This window comes from Lepisosteus oculatus, chromosome 7 (genome assembly GCF_040954835.1).
Source record: "Lepisosteus oculatus isolate fLepOcu1 chromosome 7, fLepOcu1.hap2, whole genome shotgun sequence".
Classification (NCBI taxonomy): domain Eukaryota; kingdom Metazoa; phylum Chordata; class Actinopteri; order Semionotiformes; family Lepisosteidae; genus Lepisosteus; species Lepisosteus oculatus.
The window spans coordinates 7,593,758-7,613,365 of NC_090702.1; the positions used below are offsets into that span (position 1 = coordinate 7,593,758).

Sequence of the window (19,608 nt, forward strand, 5' to 3'; positions counted from 1 at the left end):
AGAAATGAACTGCATTGTAGCTGTGCAAAATCTATTGCACTTTTACAACCTTGTCTGCTTTATATAGTCAGTGAAAATTAAAGGCGACAGAAATCTAAGAGAATTTATACTGGTCTGTTTGGGAATCTCTTTAGCAAAAATGGAAGATTTGCTTCCTGATGGTGTAATATACAGTGCATATTATAGTGAATATTCTTCTTCGATCCAATACAAGTTTTGTATTGCTACAGTACATGATGGCTGTCTGCCTTAGTCAGCATCTGATTCTACATGTTTCATCTAAACTTTTATTCCTGTTCTGCTTACTTCGTTCAGCTTTTTTATGTTGATAAGGCTATAGCTGGGTACAAATGTGTTTTTTTTTTTATTCTTGCTTTATCTTAGTTCACATTCATTTGCATGGAAAAAATATGGACTGGTGTAATTGACATTTTCACGATGAAAATGGCATTAAAAGAATAAGGGAGAACTGCTTACGTGTGTTGTGGACTTTTATCTCCATTCTGTAAATTCTGTAAATAAATTCCCTACATTTATTACACCTCATCCTTTCCCTTCTAATTTCACTGTGATAGCCTCCAGTCTGGTCAAGAGGAATGCAAGGAATGCAAATCCAGATCTGGACGGACAGCTGTGGGTTTTTGAATAAACCGTATTCAGGGCAGAAGCAATATGTGTATCAGCTAAAGAACACAAAAGTGGGGCCAGCTGAGTTGGCGCTTTTGTAAAGATTCCCGGTAGAATCATGTGCCATCTGGAATTACTGGGCCTGCCAGTGCAGCTGGCTCAGTGTAATTGCCCACCAGTCAGACGTCGTCCTCCATGGGGTTTGGTGCCACACCCGTTCTCTCTTGAAGTGGCTCCCTAAAAAGCCTCCACCAAACTAATCACCAGTTTGCTGGCACTTCTTAATCAGGACAGACCTGTCCCCCCCCGTAAAATGATCCCAGTTATTGTGTAGCTGTGTGAAATGGTTAGTCTTACCGAGTTCAGCAGGAGTTAAAATTGAGTTCGATTCCCTTGTGAATTAGCTGTCCACTCATTCCAGTCATCCCGTGAGGTGAAAATGACGGTTTTTAATATAAATCAATTCCGAGTTGTACTCGGACTCGGACCTGAAATGACAGTTAATGCCTGAATACAGCCGTCTTCGATATGTGAAGAATTGTTGTTTTTTTTCCGAATTTGCCAGGAAAATCGGTTTTCTTTTTTGATTTGCAGATGTGTTCAGAGCGCCTGTACCATACAAGGCTGAAAGTTGTACTTTGTCAGGGTCGTTTTGCTCCCATTATACCCTCTGAATAAAAAATTGACTCATTCAGCAGCAGCCCTTCGAGAGAGCCATTCCTGAGAAACGGAAGGATAAAGAGAATGTTTTTTCCTTTTCTTCTGAGAAATTTGAGTCTTAAAAGTAAGCAATGATGACACAATTACCTTTTCAGAGAAATAGCCTCTGAGAGAACAAAAAAAATAATCCCTTAAATTAGGACTCTGTATGAAATCATGGTCCTGTTCAGGGCAGATTCAGTGTAGCCTATTTTTTTGGGTAGACATTGTATATTATTGAACCTGAAATCTTTCAGCTGTCTAGTAGTCTGCATATTTTTTTCAGAAAGCGACTGCGTCTTCAATAAACAATGTTACGTACTGTACTCTTTTGCTTCTGGTGTCCAGGGCAGAAGTTCAGCTGTGTCTCCAGCTAGCACACTTGCTGGGTCCAAGACCAGGATGAAAAGGAGTGCCGCAGGATTTGTAAGCAGAGTTCCGAAATAAAACGGCTGCAGACATGTTGTAACTGTACTGCGAATCTCTCTCAGGTTTCCGATCGAGGTACAGAGCCAGGGGTTAGAGGTTTGGCTGTTGTCTGGATCAATGTTGAAGCTGTGCAGTTCTGGGGGTGGAATGTGCAGGCAGCGCCGAGCACTGTAACAGGATTCCTTTTACAAGAACACCAATTAGAATTAGAAATTGATGATTGATTAGTAAATCAACCAGGCTTGAATACAATGGAAAATGGTTTTTAAAACGTAGGAGTGCATATCACAATCATTTGTCGGAATTGCAGTTCATTTTTAAGAACTATGAAATGAACATTGAAAAAGAGACTGCAATTGATCAAAATGTCTTCTGTTTCGCCATATTTGCACTGTGCAGTTTATATGAGCTCTGTTTTGCCTAAATCATGGTATTTTCTTTTTTTTTTTCTTTTCATGCAAACGGCAAAATGTTGATATCATTTGTGTGGAAGGACCATTTATTTTTTCGGTTTTGTGGTGCTTTTCATGAAAACGCGATGCTGAAGTGTCATTGACTAGGTATTAGGATGGCACTGGGGGGAAAAAAAGCAATCCTGTGGAAAGTTATAGCGCTGGAAGCTCTTAAGGGGGAAAAGCCTCATTTGTGGAGTTTGTGGACTCTGCTAGAGGCCTTTTAAATTTGGAGCTCAGCCCAAGTCTGGATCAAAATAAAATATTGCTTATAGGTATTTGACTCTTTCAGGTTTGTGATCTGTTGGTTGTGCAGAAGCTTTTCGGCACCATGCAGTTTTTGTTTTTACCTCAGTCTTAGACTCTCCATTTGAACATTTGGAGGTCGGTCATCATGTACCGTACTCTACCTGGGCTCAGATAAATTAAGCCAAAAAAGAGGGTAAAATGCAAACTGTTCAGCATACTTTGAGGAAGTTTGAATGGAAAGTTAAATTTTGAGTTCGGGTGCTTGTCGCCAGGTCTAATGTCTCATGCTGTAAACTCTAGATTTACATAAATCAATTAGAGAGACAGTGTTTTTTTTCTGACCCAGTAGCACAAACATAATACTTTGAGCCTACAGCACTAAATAGTTAGTGTAGCTCATTCTGTAGTTCTGAGAGACCAGTACTCCTAGACTGCAGATGCTTTGTTTAAAAATGATATAATCTGAAGAAGAATGAGTGGCTTTTTGTTGCCACCTATTAGGAGTAAAGATTTGGTCAGTTTATAGATGAAGATCGTCTTGATGATGCGTGATTTGGACAGAGAAAAGCCAGTCTTCTAAGAAGATTGAATTTTTACCTCTTTTATTTGTCCAGTAACGTAGAACTTAGAGTACCGGTCAGTTTTTTTTTTGCTGGATGACTTCTTTTCCAGAGCTATGCTGCAGTTCTAAACAATACAGCACTGTTTTGCAGTTAGCTTTAATAGACATTTCTACGTTATGTGCCTATGCAGCAGATGTGACCGGTGATTTATTTATAATTGCTGGAGGCTTGTAAACTGCCTCCTGAGATGTTCATTATTGCCCTGACTAGTCAGAAACAAAAGGGGGAAGTTAGTAATGCTGTTTGCACAGAGAAAAGCAGGTTTGCTTTGGAAGTAGGGTCCCCAATAAAATAGCCTTATGAGCTGTGCAGTAACTGTTCACTCTGGAATGCTATATGGTTGTGAGCAACACCTGTCTAGGGTCCCTTCCTATAGGCTTCCTTCCTGCAGCCACTTAATAATAATAGTAATAATTGCTTACACTTATATAGCGCTTTTCTGGACACTCCACTCAAAGCGCTTTACAGGTAATGGGGACTCCCCTCCACCACCACCAATGTGCAGCATCCACCTGGATGATGCGACAGCAGCCATAGTGCGCCAGAACGCTCACCACACATCAGCTATCAGTGGGGAGGAGAGCAGAGTAATGAAGCCAATTCATAGAGGGGGATTATTAGGAGGCCATGATTGGTCAATGGGAAGGGAATGGGAAGGGAATGGGAAGGGCCAATGGGAAATTTGGCCAGGATGCCAGGGTTACACCCCTACTCTTTTCGAGAAACGCCCTGGGATTTTTAATGACCACAGAGAGTCAGGACCTCGGTTTTGATGAGACGATGAAATGCAGTGATGAAATGCTTTTTGTAAGCGTATAGACATGACACATAATTACATATTTGTGGATTACAGATATTCTTTAGATGCGTTATATGCAGTATGAAAAGAGAAATTGTCTCATGCAAAAGTGTGGTTGCTTAGTCTACTGTGCAGTAAAAAGTTGATTTTTTTTGCTCCTCAGTCAAGCCTCTTTATTTTTCTGGAGAGCTCTTCTGGAATGGAGAAAGATGCTTCATATCCGTTCTATGACATGAAGGAGATCCTGTCACGAAGAACTCCCGGAATATTGATACTGTAGATCATTAGAGCAGTGCTGATTCAGTTTGTGATCGACAGGTTTTGTGTCCATTGTCTTGTGCTGTAGCTCATTCCTTTATGGATATGAATAGCTTCAGCATTTACTGTCCGGAATGGAATGAGAATCCCTTCTTCCCCTGTGCCCAATGGCTGACAGCAGTCCTTCAAGTGGTGTTCAGTCCTGGTGGGGTGCAACTCTTAAGAAAGTCTGTGCTAGCTGTCCCCAGGGTCACTTGAGGTGGGAGCTACTGCTGAATGATATGCAAGTAATGTTGTCCCAGTCTTGAGGATCTTTTCACTTGCATGTGATGAACAAAGTCTGAGTTGGGGGTGGGCTAAGCCTGTGACCGAGAGCTGTCGCCCAGTGGGAGCAATACAAGATGCTGGCCTCTCTTGAAGTACAGGATTGAGCAGTCATGTGCTATGCTCTGGTCTGGGAACGAATCGCACGGTGAAATGCAGTATTATTGTTAGACATATACAATAACAAATCTGCTTCTGTTTGCATCACTGATGATCTTTGTGCATGCATTGAAGGTAGTTTTTTTTGTTGTTGCTGTTGGATGGAATTCACATTGTATTGCACAAATATTCAGGTCCTTCCTAGGGTGTCACATTGTGTGAAAATGCTAAATGTTGCATTTACATGTTTTGAAACGTAATATTTTATTCTAAACCCGAATGCTCAAACCGAAGATCAATTACACTAAAAGCAAAATCTAAAGAGGAAAGCTGAAATATGTTATTTGTCTGTTTAGACCCTTGAACTTGATGCACAAACACCATTGCAGGAGTTACAGTGGCATGTCTTTTTGACAACTTTGTTAGGTCTGCTAACACCTGCTTGGTGCGGGTTTCACCCATTCTTCTTTGCAGATTTGCTGAATGTTTCTCATGTTGTTGGAGGATTGCTTATGGACAGCAATGTTCACGTTTCTCACATCCTCTCAGTAGGATTAAATTCAGGACTTTGACTGGGTCATATGAGGACATTCACTTTCGCATTCTAAAGCTACTCCAGGATCGCTTTGACCCCATGCTTTGGATCATTGTCCTGCTGAAAGGTGAAATTTTCTCTGTTTTAGGTCTGAAGCAGGTTTTCTTCTCAGATTTGACAGTACTGTTTTCCATCCATGTTCCTTTGACAAGGTACAAGGTTTTGGCAAGTTTCCTATTCACTGATGAGAAGCAGATATCAACATAAGGCTACCTCAGTCAATCAGTTATTTTCTGTTCTTTATTTATTATTTAGGGAGCTCTGCAGAATTTTCTTTTCACTTTGAAATTAGTTTTTTTGGCAGTCAGTGGCAAATCAAATTAAAATTAAATACCTTATCGTTACAATAAAATGTGAAAAAGTTAGAGGGGGTAAATGCTTTTGATAGCCACTGCATTGAAACAAACACTAATTGCTATTATAAAGTGTCATGACTGAATGCAATTAAAGCAGCAAATGTGAAGATTGAGCAAAGGTCTACACTGAAATTAATCTAAAAAAGGGGTGATGTACAGTCCCATAATTTTGAGTTTCATTAGGTTTAATAAATGAAGTCACTTGCTCCTCGATAAGCAACATATGTCCCATATTCTATTAAAGCTTTACACTTGTTAGAACTGTCTGTCAGGAAAGAAACAAAGCTTTAGCAACACTATCCTCCCTTTCCTGAGCAGCGGCTCAGTACAGTAAAAAAGACTACAGTTAATGATCTAAGAAGATCCTGTAGCTTCAGAGGACTTGTGTTTCAGTACTTCAGTTGCCTTTGGCACCTCTAGTTGCTAGGCTACCTAATAACATTCGAAGAGTTAATACAGGCCTGTTTACTCATTGGCTGGACAGCAGACTTCAGTCCCTGTGCTTTGACTTAAGAGGCCTCTGTAAACTCCAGGTTCTACATTATATTTCGAACTACTGGGAAAGAAGTCTTGTTTTGAAGGTTATTCTGAGTTTGTCTTTTTGTCGCAAGAGTTTTGTGAATATCGGTGTCCCTTTGGGACTTTCAGAAATGGGTTGAGGACTTTTAATCTGGCGAAGATATTAAAAAATATCCTATAATTGCCTCTAATGACACAGATGTTAGCACTTGAAATGACTCTTTCCTCTCCCTGTTTTTCCATAATGTTCTTGCAGCTTTTGGTAAGATTCAAGTCTTTTTCCATCCTGAAAAGGTCATTGAAAACACATTCTAGTACATTTTTCCAAATGTGTGTATATATATGTAAATGTGATACTGGTGCAATTGTCCATAATTCATAGAAATGCAGCAAATATAGTATAAATGTTTCTTTTTTTTGCTAGTGTAGAATTGATTACCCCCATTGCTTTTTCTAAATTCTTCTTTCATTCTGCAAGCACTGACTTTCTCAATCCTGTTTATAAAAATTTGTCAGTGTAAGAACTATGAAGCACAGTGGCACAGAAGTGTGGAGGAAAAAAGGGTTTTTTCTGACGAGCAAGCATGGGAGAGCAGCAGTTTGTCTTCTAAGCCTGTCCAGCTTCGATCTCTGAGGCTTCCTTGCATTTATTGCCTCACGCTTTGTTGCCTTCGTAAAAAAGTAAATCCCTAAGTCTATCAGAACATTGCCTTCTCCTTCTGCTGCAGGCAGCTTTATCAGCCTGGCCCCCCACTGACTCGAAATAGGCTATGGGGTTAAATCCTTCTTCTGTGTCTAAGCGTTAACCCTTTCCAGTCAGGTTTTTGACATTAAAATGAATTGTTACATCAGCTTTAACAAAAGATATGCTTTTGCAATTCAAAGTAAGGGTTGGTTCTAAGGCTCAATGTTGCATTTTCCTCATTTGTTTTTAAAATACTAGTTTCTTCAGCTACACCTCTTTATTCAGTGTTGGCTTCTCTTTTAAGCCATTTGATGCAGCACCTCTGCAGTGAGAAAGTACAGAACAAGACTTCTGCTGTGTTTTCTACGATCTGGTTAATTACCAAAGATAGATGTCAACTTCATGTTTTTACAGTAAGAAGCCTGTCTTGCAAATGACTGACCTAACGAACAAATCATAGGTAGATTTTATTTAAGTATGAGTACTTGAATTCCAGTTTTAACATTTTAATGGCAAGAACAGTTTTAGAATTGTTTTTGTTTTTAAGTTTTTTTTTTATTTAGAATTTTAAAAAATATTGGATAAGGATTTTTTCCCCCCTAATTTCTTGTAGAGGGCGAGCCCTAATATTTTGGACGCTTAGTTTATAGTTTCCACGACAGGACTGCTTCATTGAGTGCTGAAGGTTCTGGATGATAAAAGCTTATTGCCAGAGATCCAAATTTGTAACTTTTTTTTTTTCGCCCATTTGAACAGGCTTGTGGGACCAGATCGACTTGTGTGTCCGTCCCAGTGCCCTGAAAGGAGGACTGGTTTCACCAAAACATCTGTACAGCGGTCAGCCTTGCCCAGAGTCAAGCTGGACAGTGGAGACCTTCAAGGGGGCGAGAGCCCAGACTTTGTCCTGAGACACAGAGCGAGCACAGCACAGATGTGCCCAAGAGACCAAGAGACCAAGTCCAAGACCAGCGAACAGCATACAGACTGCTCCACGCAGCATGGGGTAGGTACATTTCCTTACTTCCTGGGTTTAACTTCCGCACTCCCTGAATTCATCTTGTCTGCGGCATCTGGGAATCGTCAAACCTACTTTGTTTTTTAAGCCGGCGTCACACTACGTGACTCGTACCCATGAGAGCACGTCAAATTTAACAACTGCACTTGCCGATTCTCGCTGCCTTTTCTGTCCTAGAGGGTGTCAAATTATCCGACTAGGAATCTCAGGGGGTGATTGATTACACGATTCCTTTTTCATCACGGTTCCAAATTGCACGGCGAAAGTACCGCGAGGTCGCCTCGTTTTGGCAGCCAATCAACGTGGAGCACCAGAGGAGCGCCGCACAAAAGTAAACAACACGGAGAACAAGCACGTAAACGTCTTGAAAAATGTAACGGGCATTGTTTTCCACAAATAAATGTCTTCAAAAATATCATTCTTCTTTATAAGTAGAACAAATTTACCAAAATAAAACGGTTAAAACCATAAAACACCTTTAAAACAAATATTGTAAACAAATTAGTATTGCGTTATAACGTGTAATATAATGGGCACATTATCTCACAAGTACACATCTGGCTAACTGCCCACCCCTTCGGCAACTCGCTACAAGAAAATCAAACCAGTTTGATTTTGTCATAGCGAGTCTCAGAGAGTGGTAGGGGTGCTATTAAGAGTGCTATGACTGAGTCGCTACGCAACTGACGGTAATGGGCGTGCGCTGCGGCTCTCTACAATTCACTATGATTTTCTTAAGATTGGTAATGAAGGCTACGACTAAAAATCCTTGGTAAAGTCATGTAGGGTGACATCCTTTCAAAACTGATGAAGAACACCAGCCCAGTAACTCTCCTCATGTGAAGATCATCACACAGCAGACAAGCTGACACTTGCTAAACCGAATTTAGTTTAAACTTGAAAAACCTTTCCTTATTTACACTTTCTACTTCTGCTGCTATCACTTAAATCCAAACGTAGTAAATACTACTATTTGTTGTGAAATGGTATACTGCTGGAATTCTGTATTCTGTTTTCAGCATGGTTTCAACCTGAAGCATCGGTGGGTTTTAAAGTCACCCCTAAATCAGGTCTATAAATGATAATAGATATTATAAACGTCACTTTACACTCTCATTATTCATGAGTGACATACTCTTATATAAATTGCACAGAATGGACAGTGAAAAGACAGACTTGCCTGGCTACACATTTTCATTAAATAGACAGTTTAGTGTCTAAATTGGACATTGGAAATGAAACCTGTTTTAAATAGGCACAGATGCCTTATAATGTAAGTAAAGGCTATGATATTTTTGAAAAGGAGAAAGATATTGTTTTTTCTTATTTATTGCTACTGCTTGCTTCTAGCTGATTTAACATCTGCTTTAAATGTCAGGTGCATTGCTTGTCTGGAGCTGGGCTGAAAAAAGCACATAATGTCACTTTACTGTAGCCAGACTTCTGTCTCCTTAGAGTGGGGACCCTGTCATGAAGCATGCACATGATACATGAAAGGGGCTTTGTGCAGGGTGTAACTCTGTGATCATTAAAATTCTCATGCCTGACTGCACGAGTCAGTAGAACTGGTTTTTCCAGTGATTTGGCTATCAAGAAAATCCTGTTTTGGTGGAAACCCTGCCAAATTGGCAGCCTTTTAGTTTTGTTTTTCTTTCTCACCATCTACTACAAACAGCAGAATCACCAGTACACCCAGATATCCACCTCTGTGGCCTCTGCTTCACCTTGCATAATTTGCAACGACAGTATGTTTGGTTACGAGGAGATAACTATGTCATTGTGATGAAGTTGGAATTAAATGATGCAGAAACCATATGAGACCACGAAGACTAAAACGATTGACTGTTTGTTGCCATTCATCTCTTATGGGGGGAAAAATTGAACTGTAAAATTACTATGGCAACCTAACAGATTTTTGAAAAAGGAAATTAAAAAGTGACAGCTGTTAGATCTTCTGAAATGATTAACTGATTAAAGAGGTAAATGACAAGCTTTTGATTTTAAGGTTGGAATTGTAAAAGTTCTGGCACAAAATGCTTCATTGGGGAAAAAAAAAAGTGTTATGTTGTTATGCCTAATATTCCAGTAGTTTCCTGTAGATCTGGATATAATGGATGTGCTGCAAACAGATTCACTAAAAGGACTACATGCTCATAGAACATATGTCTCCACGAAATTACACTACTTATCTGTTGCAGTTTTCTTAAAGCCTTTTAACTGAAATCCTTTGAAGACTTGAAGTGTTGTCCTCTTGACTTTCCCTAGACTTGGGAAAACGATACGAACTGTTGTTAACTTGACTATTTTAGAGTAAAGCTAACAGCAACGGTTTAGGTACCTACAATCTGTTGATCAAACCAGGACTTTATAACTAGGAAACAGTGAGTACCGCATACAATCAGGACTTCCTGATTAAACTCTGCATTGGTTTTACTCGATAACAGAAGTCGGAGTACCAGTGAGCCTTAAGAGAGGCCAATGTGGCTCCAATTGCTGTGTTTAGACATGTATTTAATTGTTTTTTACATGTGCTGCTTTTGCAAGATATCTGCTCTTTGAGTTTAAGAAGTTATAAAGACAGGTAAAGTGAGGTGGTTTTGTACATATTTAGTGCGACTTTATCTGGGTGTCTTTCACTATGGTCGTGACTGTTTGCTTTGAATAAAAGCGAAGTTCTTTGCTTGCAATGGGTTTATTTTGCTTTGCATACTGATACAGCAGAGAGATAACGTTTCATGAAAACGGTCCTTTGGTAACAAGAGTCCAGGAAATATGATCTAGGCTGGCATTAATTTGCAGCAGGCCAAACTATCCTGCTGCTGTGCATGAATTAATATCCTGTACAGCCACTGTTTCTGTGTAAAGCTATACACAAAGTGTGCAAGATTTCCTTTGAGTGCTGGTGTTTATCTGCAGTCTGGTTTTGGTATTAAATTTTAAGCAGCCTGGGCTCTGTTACAGTAATATTTCATTAAGTGTCAGGTGGTAAGAGATGAAGTAGCACCTTTTACTATACTCTTGTTTAGCGTCTTCTGATGGATCAGGCTGAAATTCAGTAGGGCAGTGTTGGGATACATTATCATTGAGTCCCGTATTCTCATTATTCGGATTTCTTTATCGCAGAGTTCTAATACCAGGACCAAGGCACCCCGTTGTAAAACATTAATTCCCCCCGTGTTAAAAATTAATGTTAGCTTTGGTAGTTTTCCACACTGGGAGTTTAAAAATGCTTAAAATTGTTTTGTGAGTAAAGTGACCCAAGCCTGGAAAGTTTGGTATGTGGTCACAACTGTTGTGTCTGAACAGATTGTATATAAGATGATAAACCATAAAAAAGATTAAAGATTCTGCATATTGAACCAGTGCTGTCTATTGTAAATGTAACTTTAGTCCAAGACGTTCACTGCCAATACAAGGGAAGTTGCCTCCATGCAGTGAAAGTAATACCGGCAACCAAATGAGCTTTTCTTTAAATAGAATTTAAAACAAGGAGCCTATTGCATCATATCCATTATTTCATTGCCTAATGCCTGTTTTTTATGCCTGACTGCAACTTGTATCAATTATTTTATTATTGAGATTGATTGTTTCATACATTTTCACATTTCATATTTATGAAGGTTTAGAAAGCATCTCTGATGAAAACGTTTATGCTCTGTGTTTCTGTTGTCTAGTGCCCTAGAACTATTTTTAACCTTAAAATGGTAATACATCCATAAAATCTTTGGAAGAAAGTCGTTTTCTTAAATCCCTTGATTTTGAACGGCGGTGGACTGTGTCTGAGAGAGTGCTGTGTTCTTAATTTCTGGAATGTTCTGGTGACTCAGATTTGCACTCAACATTGTAGATGTCGTCAGGCTTGTTTTTCTTTCTCCCATATTTCACTGTGTTCCTACAGCTTGAGCCAGACCCACTCATCAGCTGCATCAGACCCTCTGGGGAGCTCCTTTAAGAATTCTCCTGTCGGAACATTTTCTGGAGTTGTTCTCCTTTGGAAAATGCTTTTTTCGGGAAATGTTATTTTAGCTGAAGGAGTTCTGCCCTACATCTACGAGGATGAAGCTGAAGGAGAACGGTCTGGCTGAAAGTTGACAGGTTCTAATTCAGGTCAAGAAGGGTGTTGAGGAGCAGCAGTGACCTGATGTGATTTATCGACAGAATGACCAAATCAAGCTGCACCACACATAATGTATCAAAAGCAGAGAAAACCTTTTTACAGGTCTGTTGTTAATGCATGTTGCTTTTTGCCTCAGTGATGTTGTTCCCAGGGCAGAAAGGTGGTGCACTAGTTAGCATCACTGTCTGGCAGTGCTGGATTTCATTCCTAGGGTGCTGACTGGGTAGAGTTTGTATGTTCTCCCCGTGTTCACATGGGTTTCCTCTGCTTGCTTTGGTTTCCTCCCATGGTGCAAGGACATGCTGGTAGGTTAATTGGCGTGTGTGTTTGTGTCTGTGTGCGCCCTGTGACAGTCTGGCCGGGATATATCCTGCCTTATGCCTGTTGCTTGCTGTAATAGGCTCCTGCTCCCCTGAGATCTTAGAGCAGTTTGAAAATTGATGGATGTCGTTCTCAGACATGTAAAATGGAACTTTTATTTGCAGCTGCTAGGCTTTTATTCTGCAATGGCCTGTTATGAACCCCACTGGTCTATACTGAAATGTTTGGTTCAGCAGAGATGCTGACTTTAGTAAACCAAAGTCTTTCCATTCGCTTCTGAACATATATGAACGGAAGCATTGCCCAGGGTTTAATTTAAGATTAGGCTCTCTGTTGAAGTGAGTCATACTTGACGTCAATGCCGTGTCATTGCGGAAACCAGATAATGTCTTTATCCACATTTTTTACTCTTAGCAGATTTCTTCATAAACTGCACAGAATTCTGAAGCGATGAGGTCAGTAGATGCATAGTAATGCCATTTGTTAGGCGTTTGACTCCAGCATTAGCTACAAATAGGGATATGAAGGGATAAAGATCTGGACCATTGTGCATCACGGAAGCCCCGACGTCCTTGTTCTGTCTGTGTGAACTGTGGTTATGTCGGTTTACGGTATAGGGAACTATATACCCCAGCCAGTATCCTCACTCTAATTCACGCATGTGCAGAACAGGACACACCTGAAAGTGACCAGCCCTTAAACTCTCACACTGAAGTATTCAGCCTTCATCTCGAGACCATGAACGTTAGGACATGTTTCTCCAGGGTCTTCCCTTTGAAACTTCAGCTTTTCCATTTGGATTTTTTTTTGTAGTCTTAACTGTATATCTCGATACCATTGATGCGTTGGGACATCATGTTTAAATATGGCAACTTATAAATGATTGCTTGGCAAAAATTTTGCAGTTGCTGTAAGAAAATGACCTAACAAAATTATGTTCTCTGGGAATCTAGGCATTTGTTTAACCAGATCAACAGGTTTTACACTGCTGTCAAAAGTTAAAGTGACAAAAAAGTCCTCCAATTAACTTGGAATTGTATGACTTTTTTCCTTCATTTCTGAAGGGTGTATTTTTGATAATAGAAACCACTTCTCCTGGGACAGATTAACAGGCCACTAGTCTAAGAGGAATAATACTGTTCCACTAATTATTCCCTAGCACTGTCACATTGCTGTGTGGTATATTTTCTTACAGAGACCTATATTGACAGACTGTTCACGCTTTTATTAGTTATTTATTAATTATTACTGTATGAGAGACAGATTTGTTCATCTATCTCTGAATTCTGTTTTCTTTCATATTTTGGGAAAATGAGAGACTGCTGTGAAAGTGCTTTGAAGCTACAGAAATGTTTTTGAACAGTTGTTTTGCATGGTTACTTGTCTAAAAATGGGTTATCTCCTGCCGAATAAGATGGTAGAGGTTACTGTGTGGCCATTGCAAGATGTGTGTGATGGTTGAACTGTCTTCAAATCATATCTCTGGAGATGGAGATCTTTTGAAGTGCCCCACATTCTGGATCTTTAACCACAGTCATATCCTAAACTGACTGTTAGATGACAATTTATTTTTTATTTAGAGCATACAAAACAACTTAGAAAGTGTAATCTGAAATGCATACAGGGCCTGCATCTCAGTATCTCAGGGAAGTTGGAATAGTAAATTTTCAAACTTGGTACTTAGTGTTCTTCTTTTGAATGGTGAACATGGTTAGGTTAAAACTGATTTAAACGATATATTAAAATAGTTTACACTTTACTCACTTACTAGAGTAAATAATATCTTAAAGATATTTGTTTTAATGAGGATTATATCCTAAACAAAAATGATTCTACACCTGGTAAAAAACAGGATAAGAGTCAGAAATTTGAATCTCCCTGAACAGATTGTTTTATCTGTCCAATATTTTCCATATTTCTGACCAGTACTATATCCTCCTCCTACACAGAAATAAGATGTCTGAGACCAAAGTTGGTTCGCAATCAAGTGAGAAATGTCTGGTGGAAAAGATAGAGGATGCTCTGATTACTAGGGCCCACCGTGTTCTGTATTGTGAACCAAGCTTGTTTGTTTCGAGTCCTGCAGTGGAAGTCTTGTTTCTTCCTCATGACAGTTAAATATACAGGTTGACTCATTTCGACCTGAGTGACATCAGAAACGTGGAGCAATTTGCAAATCTGTTGGATCACCGCCAGAAATCATTGCAAATAGAATTCCTGTTGACAATATCGCCGGTCGTATCAGAGCATAATCTTTGTGTTTATGAGTAGCCGTTTTCAATTGATCTGAATTTAAACATGTCGAAATGAGATTTTCCTCATTCATTTCAAGTGCCACAGGTCATATCAAATGGCAACCCGTGTCCTCATGAACATCATTGGGGTGATGTTCAGCTGGGTTATTTGAGGATATTAGTTTTAGAATTCTGTCAAAGTTCAAAGGCAGGACTGTAGTTCTAGCGGTTTAGTCATAGGTGATCACACGGTCTGCTGTGCTGGCTCAGAGGCTATGCTGTACAAAGGGCACAGGCTCCCTGTTGAGTTGGCGGACAAAAGCAAAAGCTGGAACTCTGTGATGTGATTTATAAGAATAAGAAGTTGGACTTGGTGATTGCAACATGGTTATTTTTGACCAAGTCACAAACTTGGTCTGAGACCAAGACTGAGGATTTTGTCTAGGTTTTATTTTTCCTGTTTGTTGGAATAAAATAATAACATGGTATGTTTTTTTTTACTTCGACTTCAAGGGAAACAAGCAGTATGGTTCACCTGATGATATCATTTTCAGTTGTAATATATGTTGGAAGAGATGACATTCAGAGGTTGTAGTTTCTCAGAAATGCATGGCTGGACTCACACAGCTGGTGAAACACATTAGCTCACTATTATTAGGTAAGACTGTTCAGTATGTATCGGAGCGGTCAGAGGTTGCCTATAGGTCCTGTGTTGTTTCTGGAATTGTTTGGGCACTGGAGTGGTAGTAGTGTTCACATTAGCAAAACACTTTGTATTGCTGCAAATAAACCTTATAGCACCTTGAATCTTAAGGGAGCATCACAGTAATTTCAAACTAACTTATACAAAACCGACATTTTAGTAAGTATATTTAATACTTTATCAAATCCATCAATTATTAGTTGAATACCGATAGGTGGTTTTTCATTAATTTTCCCATTAAAAATGATCCCAGACTCCCTCCAGCGCCTGTCGACCCCTGTGAAACTGTTATACGTGTATCAGCTGACAAGAGGAATTCTGGCAATGAAATCTTTGGGCGAAATACAAAGCGTGTGCTGAAAGAAAGGAGATTTTAATAAGATATTCACGTGTCCCGTGAAAATTAACATCCCAGTGTTGAGTAGCCGACAGGCATTGGAAATGCCAGTTTTTGGTTTTTGCAGCAGTTCATTAGAATTCTGTCTGTGCCACTCTGAGGCGAATCTTTTCTTATTTTCAAGTTTTGCGTGGAGTATTTTTACAGAGCACCTGGGTGTAGATAGCAACAGATGTTGGAGATTAGAACCTCCTACAGGGTGAACATGGCTTATTAGCATTTTGACAGTGGGGTCCTGTCAGCTCAGATCATCCAAATTAGAACACGGGTCTCAGAAGGAGGGGATACAACTTTGAACAAAAGCAGTGTTTAGTGTTCCTTGTTTCCTCTGGGGGTCTTTTTTATCTGGTGGCTAGAAAAGGATTAAGCCTGTTAGGTTTTCAGGCTTTAGCAGTAACCTGTTCATTCCCTTGTAGTGTTTTGCAGTACCGGTAGCCGATTTGCTTGAGTGCTGATTTATGCATTGGGGTAAAGCTGGTTAAAAAAGGAACCAGAAAACCTTTCTTCTGTTGTCACCCCTTATCCAGTCGAAAGATTAACGTGATCCATATTAGCGTATCAGTTGCAAATTGCACAAACCTTTTCCTAAGTATTGCATCAATGTTTTTATCTGGTGTTAATACGGTGCAGATTGCATGATTCTTCACGTGCTCGGCCTGCCAGCACCATAGCTGGAAATTTCCCGCAGTCGGATGTTTCAAGAAGAGAAGTTTTGTTGGCTGCTGAAAAGCCATATTGGAAGGCTTGAACTTGGCACGCACTGAGCAGAACTGTCCTTCTCTTAGAGATGATCCATCGCCCAGTAACGCAGCCGGGTAACAGCGCATATTTTTTTTCTGACTGTTCAAGTGTGGATTATGCTGTCGACTTTCACTGAATTATATATTTTTTTCCTCCTGGAATGGAGGTTTTGTTTACGTTAATTTATGTTAATTTGGTTACGGCCCGATAGTTTGCATGTGCCAACGTTCACCCTCAGCCCAGTTTCTTTTCCCCATTCCGGCACAGTTTATTTGGTGTGGCCGAGCTCACATGACAGCTACTTTAAAGGGCATAAACAGTGGTGCTATCCAGTAAGCCAATGACCAAGCTGTTGTTTTTGTATTGCAAATAAGCAAGGCCATTGAAAAGAGGAAGCTATCTGAGATATCTATCTCACCGTAAAACCTGAAAAGTACGGTCAGGAATATTTGGAGAGGGAAAATGCATCAAAACAGACCTTTTCTCCTTGTAACACAGGACAGAAATGATCTTTTCACATCTGAATCAACTGATGCCAGAAAGTGTTTTGACTAATGTTTTCAGTGTTCCATTGTCTGTAGTGTCTTCATTTTTTCCAATCCAGAGTGTTGCATTACAAGCACTGCTTTAGAAAGGAGAGCATTGTTCTCTGTCCATCTCGGGCTTGTTTTTTTTGCATCTTGTTTAGCTCACACCATTTTGTTCCATGTTCTCTAATGGTTCAAAATCTAAAGCATGTGAAAGGAAGCACTGGGCTCTGTTCTCCACACTGAGTGGATTTCTGAGTGTTGGTTTCACATTTATGATGCAGCCCCTAAGCTAAAGTGTTTCTGCCAATAGAGCACATCCTGTAGCCTTCAGTTACTGTTTACACATAAAGCATGATTCCTGACCTACTGAATTCAGACACCTAACCCGGGCAATCTGGAGAACTAGGTCAGCAAGTCAGCAGCCTGCACAAACTCGCAAGAACTGTCTCCTGATTTCCAACAGCTCCTTCCTTCATAACAAGTTGAGCTGGAAGAAGAGGAATGAGGAATGGGCCAATGAGCAAAGTGCAATTACAGCAAAGTGGCTTTGTCAGTGGTTACTGCAAAGTTGAGAAATGTTTTGGTGCACTGGTGTGAAAATATAGGTCATCAAGCACTGTACAAATCAGCATATGTTTTTTTACAGATTGTATTCATATTCATTTTACAATTTTTAAGCCTGTTGGGTGCAGCGTGTCAAACTCAGGTTTACCGGCTTAACATTGAGGGTTAAACATTTATTTTCTTATGTATAGCCATCACTTTTACTAATTACACAAGCAGCTTACTCTATGTAACCTGCTACTTTACTGCCAATCTTACATTTTTAGTATTGTACTCGCATAAATCAGGAAATGTATAGTTATTATTAAAGTATTTCCTTTTTGTGAGTCTTCCGTGTATTTATAAGACAGCTTTGTACAAATTAATATCAGTATTATTGTTTGTATTATTTAAATACAGAATATATTAAAATATGAAGCATATAAAATACCAAAATATAAAATATTTTAAATGTTTTTAGATTAGGGAAACTGCACTAGATAAGTTTGTTTAGAAATCTTGCAATATGTAACATACAGTATTACAGTTCTAGGTACTAATTGCCGATCTCTATAAATTGAATTCTTCTAATACGTACAGAATTGCGTTGATTTTTCTTTCCCGGAGTGAAATGGTTAAATCACAGGGGGCAAATGTATCGTTTCTTTTTGTCCAAACTCTCTGCAGTCCAGGTACGTTGTTTGAAATATCCAGCAGTATGATCAATAGGGCATTGTGTAGTGGGCTGGACTTCGGCCTCTGAGCCTCGGAGATCCTGTCTGTGGAAAGAGGTGTGTCTGGAGCCTCTCCCCAGTGTGAAGACCTCCCTTGGCAGACACACCAGTCTCCACTGATATGAAATGTAAAGTCTGCAGCAAGCTCCTAAAAGCAGAAATGCCCTCAGAGTGAGACCAGTATGCCTTACATGGGGCTGAGAATTAGACCAGCTGTTACCAGAAGTTAGAATGCAAGACAAGCTTTTGACGCAGGTGTTGCATTTTTCATTTTGTGCGATATGTCTGTGTGATAGTGTGCTTAAACTGATTTCTGGTGCACAGATGAGAGATCTCTGGAGATCTGCAGCATTTGGGGGGGGGGTTTATCTCTTCCCTACAGTTCTTTCAGACTATACTGATACCGGTGTCAGGGGCTGAGATTAGACCTCCTGGGATCTCTAAGAAATGAGCCTTTTCTTCTGATAACTCTGAATGATGATGTTTTTTCCTTTCCACTCTCGCTTTTAAATTTATTCTCAGAAGAGGTTGACATCAGTGTTTTATACTCTTGGAGATGATTGGTTTCCTAAAGATCTATAGGACACTGGATGTCTATGGTCCCTCTGTAGCGGTCTATAAAATGATTCGTGTGTGCATCCTGTGATAGCTTTCTGAAAAGGAAAGGGGGCAAGATGGTTCATATGGTGTTAATTTCTTGTTTTCTGGCTAATCACCACTCCCTGAAGTCTAGTATCTCTGCTGCAGTACAAACATATCTGTGAGCCTGATGGTGATTTCTTATTAGTAATCCATATGTCCTCACAGCACAGGTCAATTTTCTGTATTACAGAAATGTAATACTACTACTAGTAATAATAGTAATTGCTTATACTTATAGAGCGCTTTTCTGAACACTCCACTCAAAAAGCGCTTTACAGTTAATAGGGACTCCCCTCCACCACCACCAATGTGCAGCCCCACCTGCATGATGCGACGGCAGCCATAGTGCGCCAGAACGCTCACCACACATCAGCTATCAGTGGGGAGGAGAACAGAGCCAAGACATAGATGGAGATTATTAAGAGGCCATGATTGGTAAAGGCCAGGGGGAAATTTGTCCAGGCCGCCGGGGTTACAACCCAACTCTTTTCGAGAAACACCCTGGGATTTTTAATGACCACAGAGAGTCAGGACCTCGGTTTTATGTCTCATTCGAAGGACGGCACCTGTTTACAGTATAGTGTCCCTGTCACTATACTGGGGCATTAGGACCCACATAGACTGCATAGTGAGCCTCCCCTGCTGGCCCCACTAACACCTCTTCCAGCAGCAACCTTAGTTTTTCCTAGGAGGTCTCCCATCCAGGTACTGACCAGGCTCACACCTGCTGAGCTTCAGTGGGGCTGCCAGTTTTGAGTTGAGGGTGATATGGCTGCTAAACTGATACTGATGTGTCATTGTTCCATAGATTACAATTATTTCACATAAGTAAGAATATTCTTAGTGTTTGAACCTTGTACTGCGTAGTAGTTCGTTGTTAGGTACATTTAGATGTGAAGTTCTAGACCAGCCCCTTT

General features: G+C 40.0%; 1 protein-coding gene across 1 annotated transcript in view; it reads left to right on the forward strand.

Moving 5' to 3' along the window:
* The window catches only part of LOC102694486 (adiponectin receptor protein 2), a 55,999-nt gene that overhangs the window by 11,195 nt on the left and 25,196 nt on the right, over positions 1-19,608 (forward strand). Inside the window, exon 2 of the mRNA XM_006633669.3 lies at positions 7,471-7,717. Within this exon, the coding sequence (XP_006633732.2) occupies positions 7,646-7,717 (72 nt within the window). The 5' untranslated portion in view covers positions 7,471-7,645. The remainder of the gene's footprint in view (positions 1-7,470; positions 7,718-19,608) is intronic.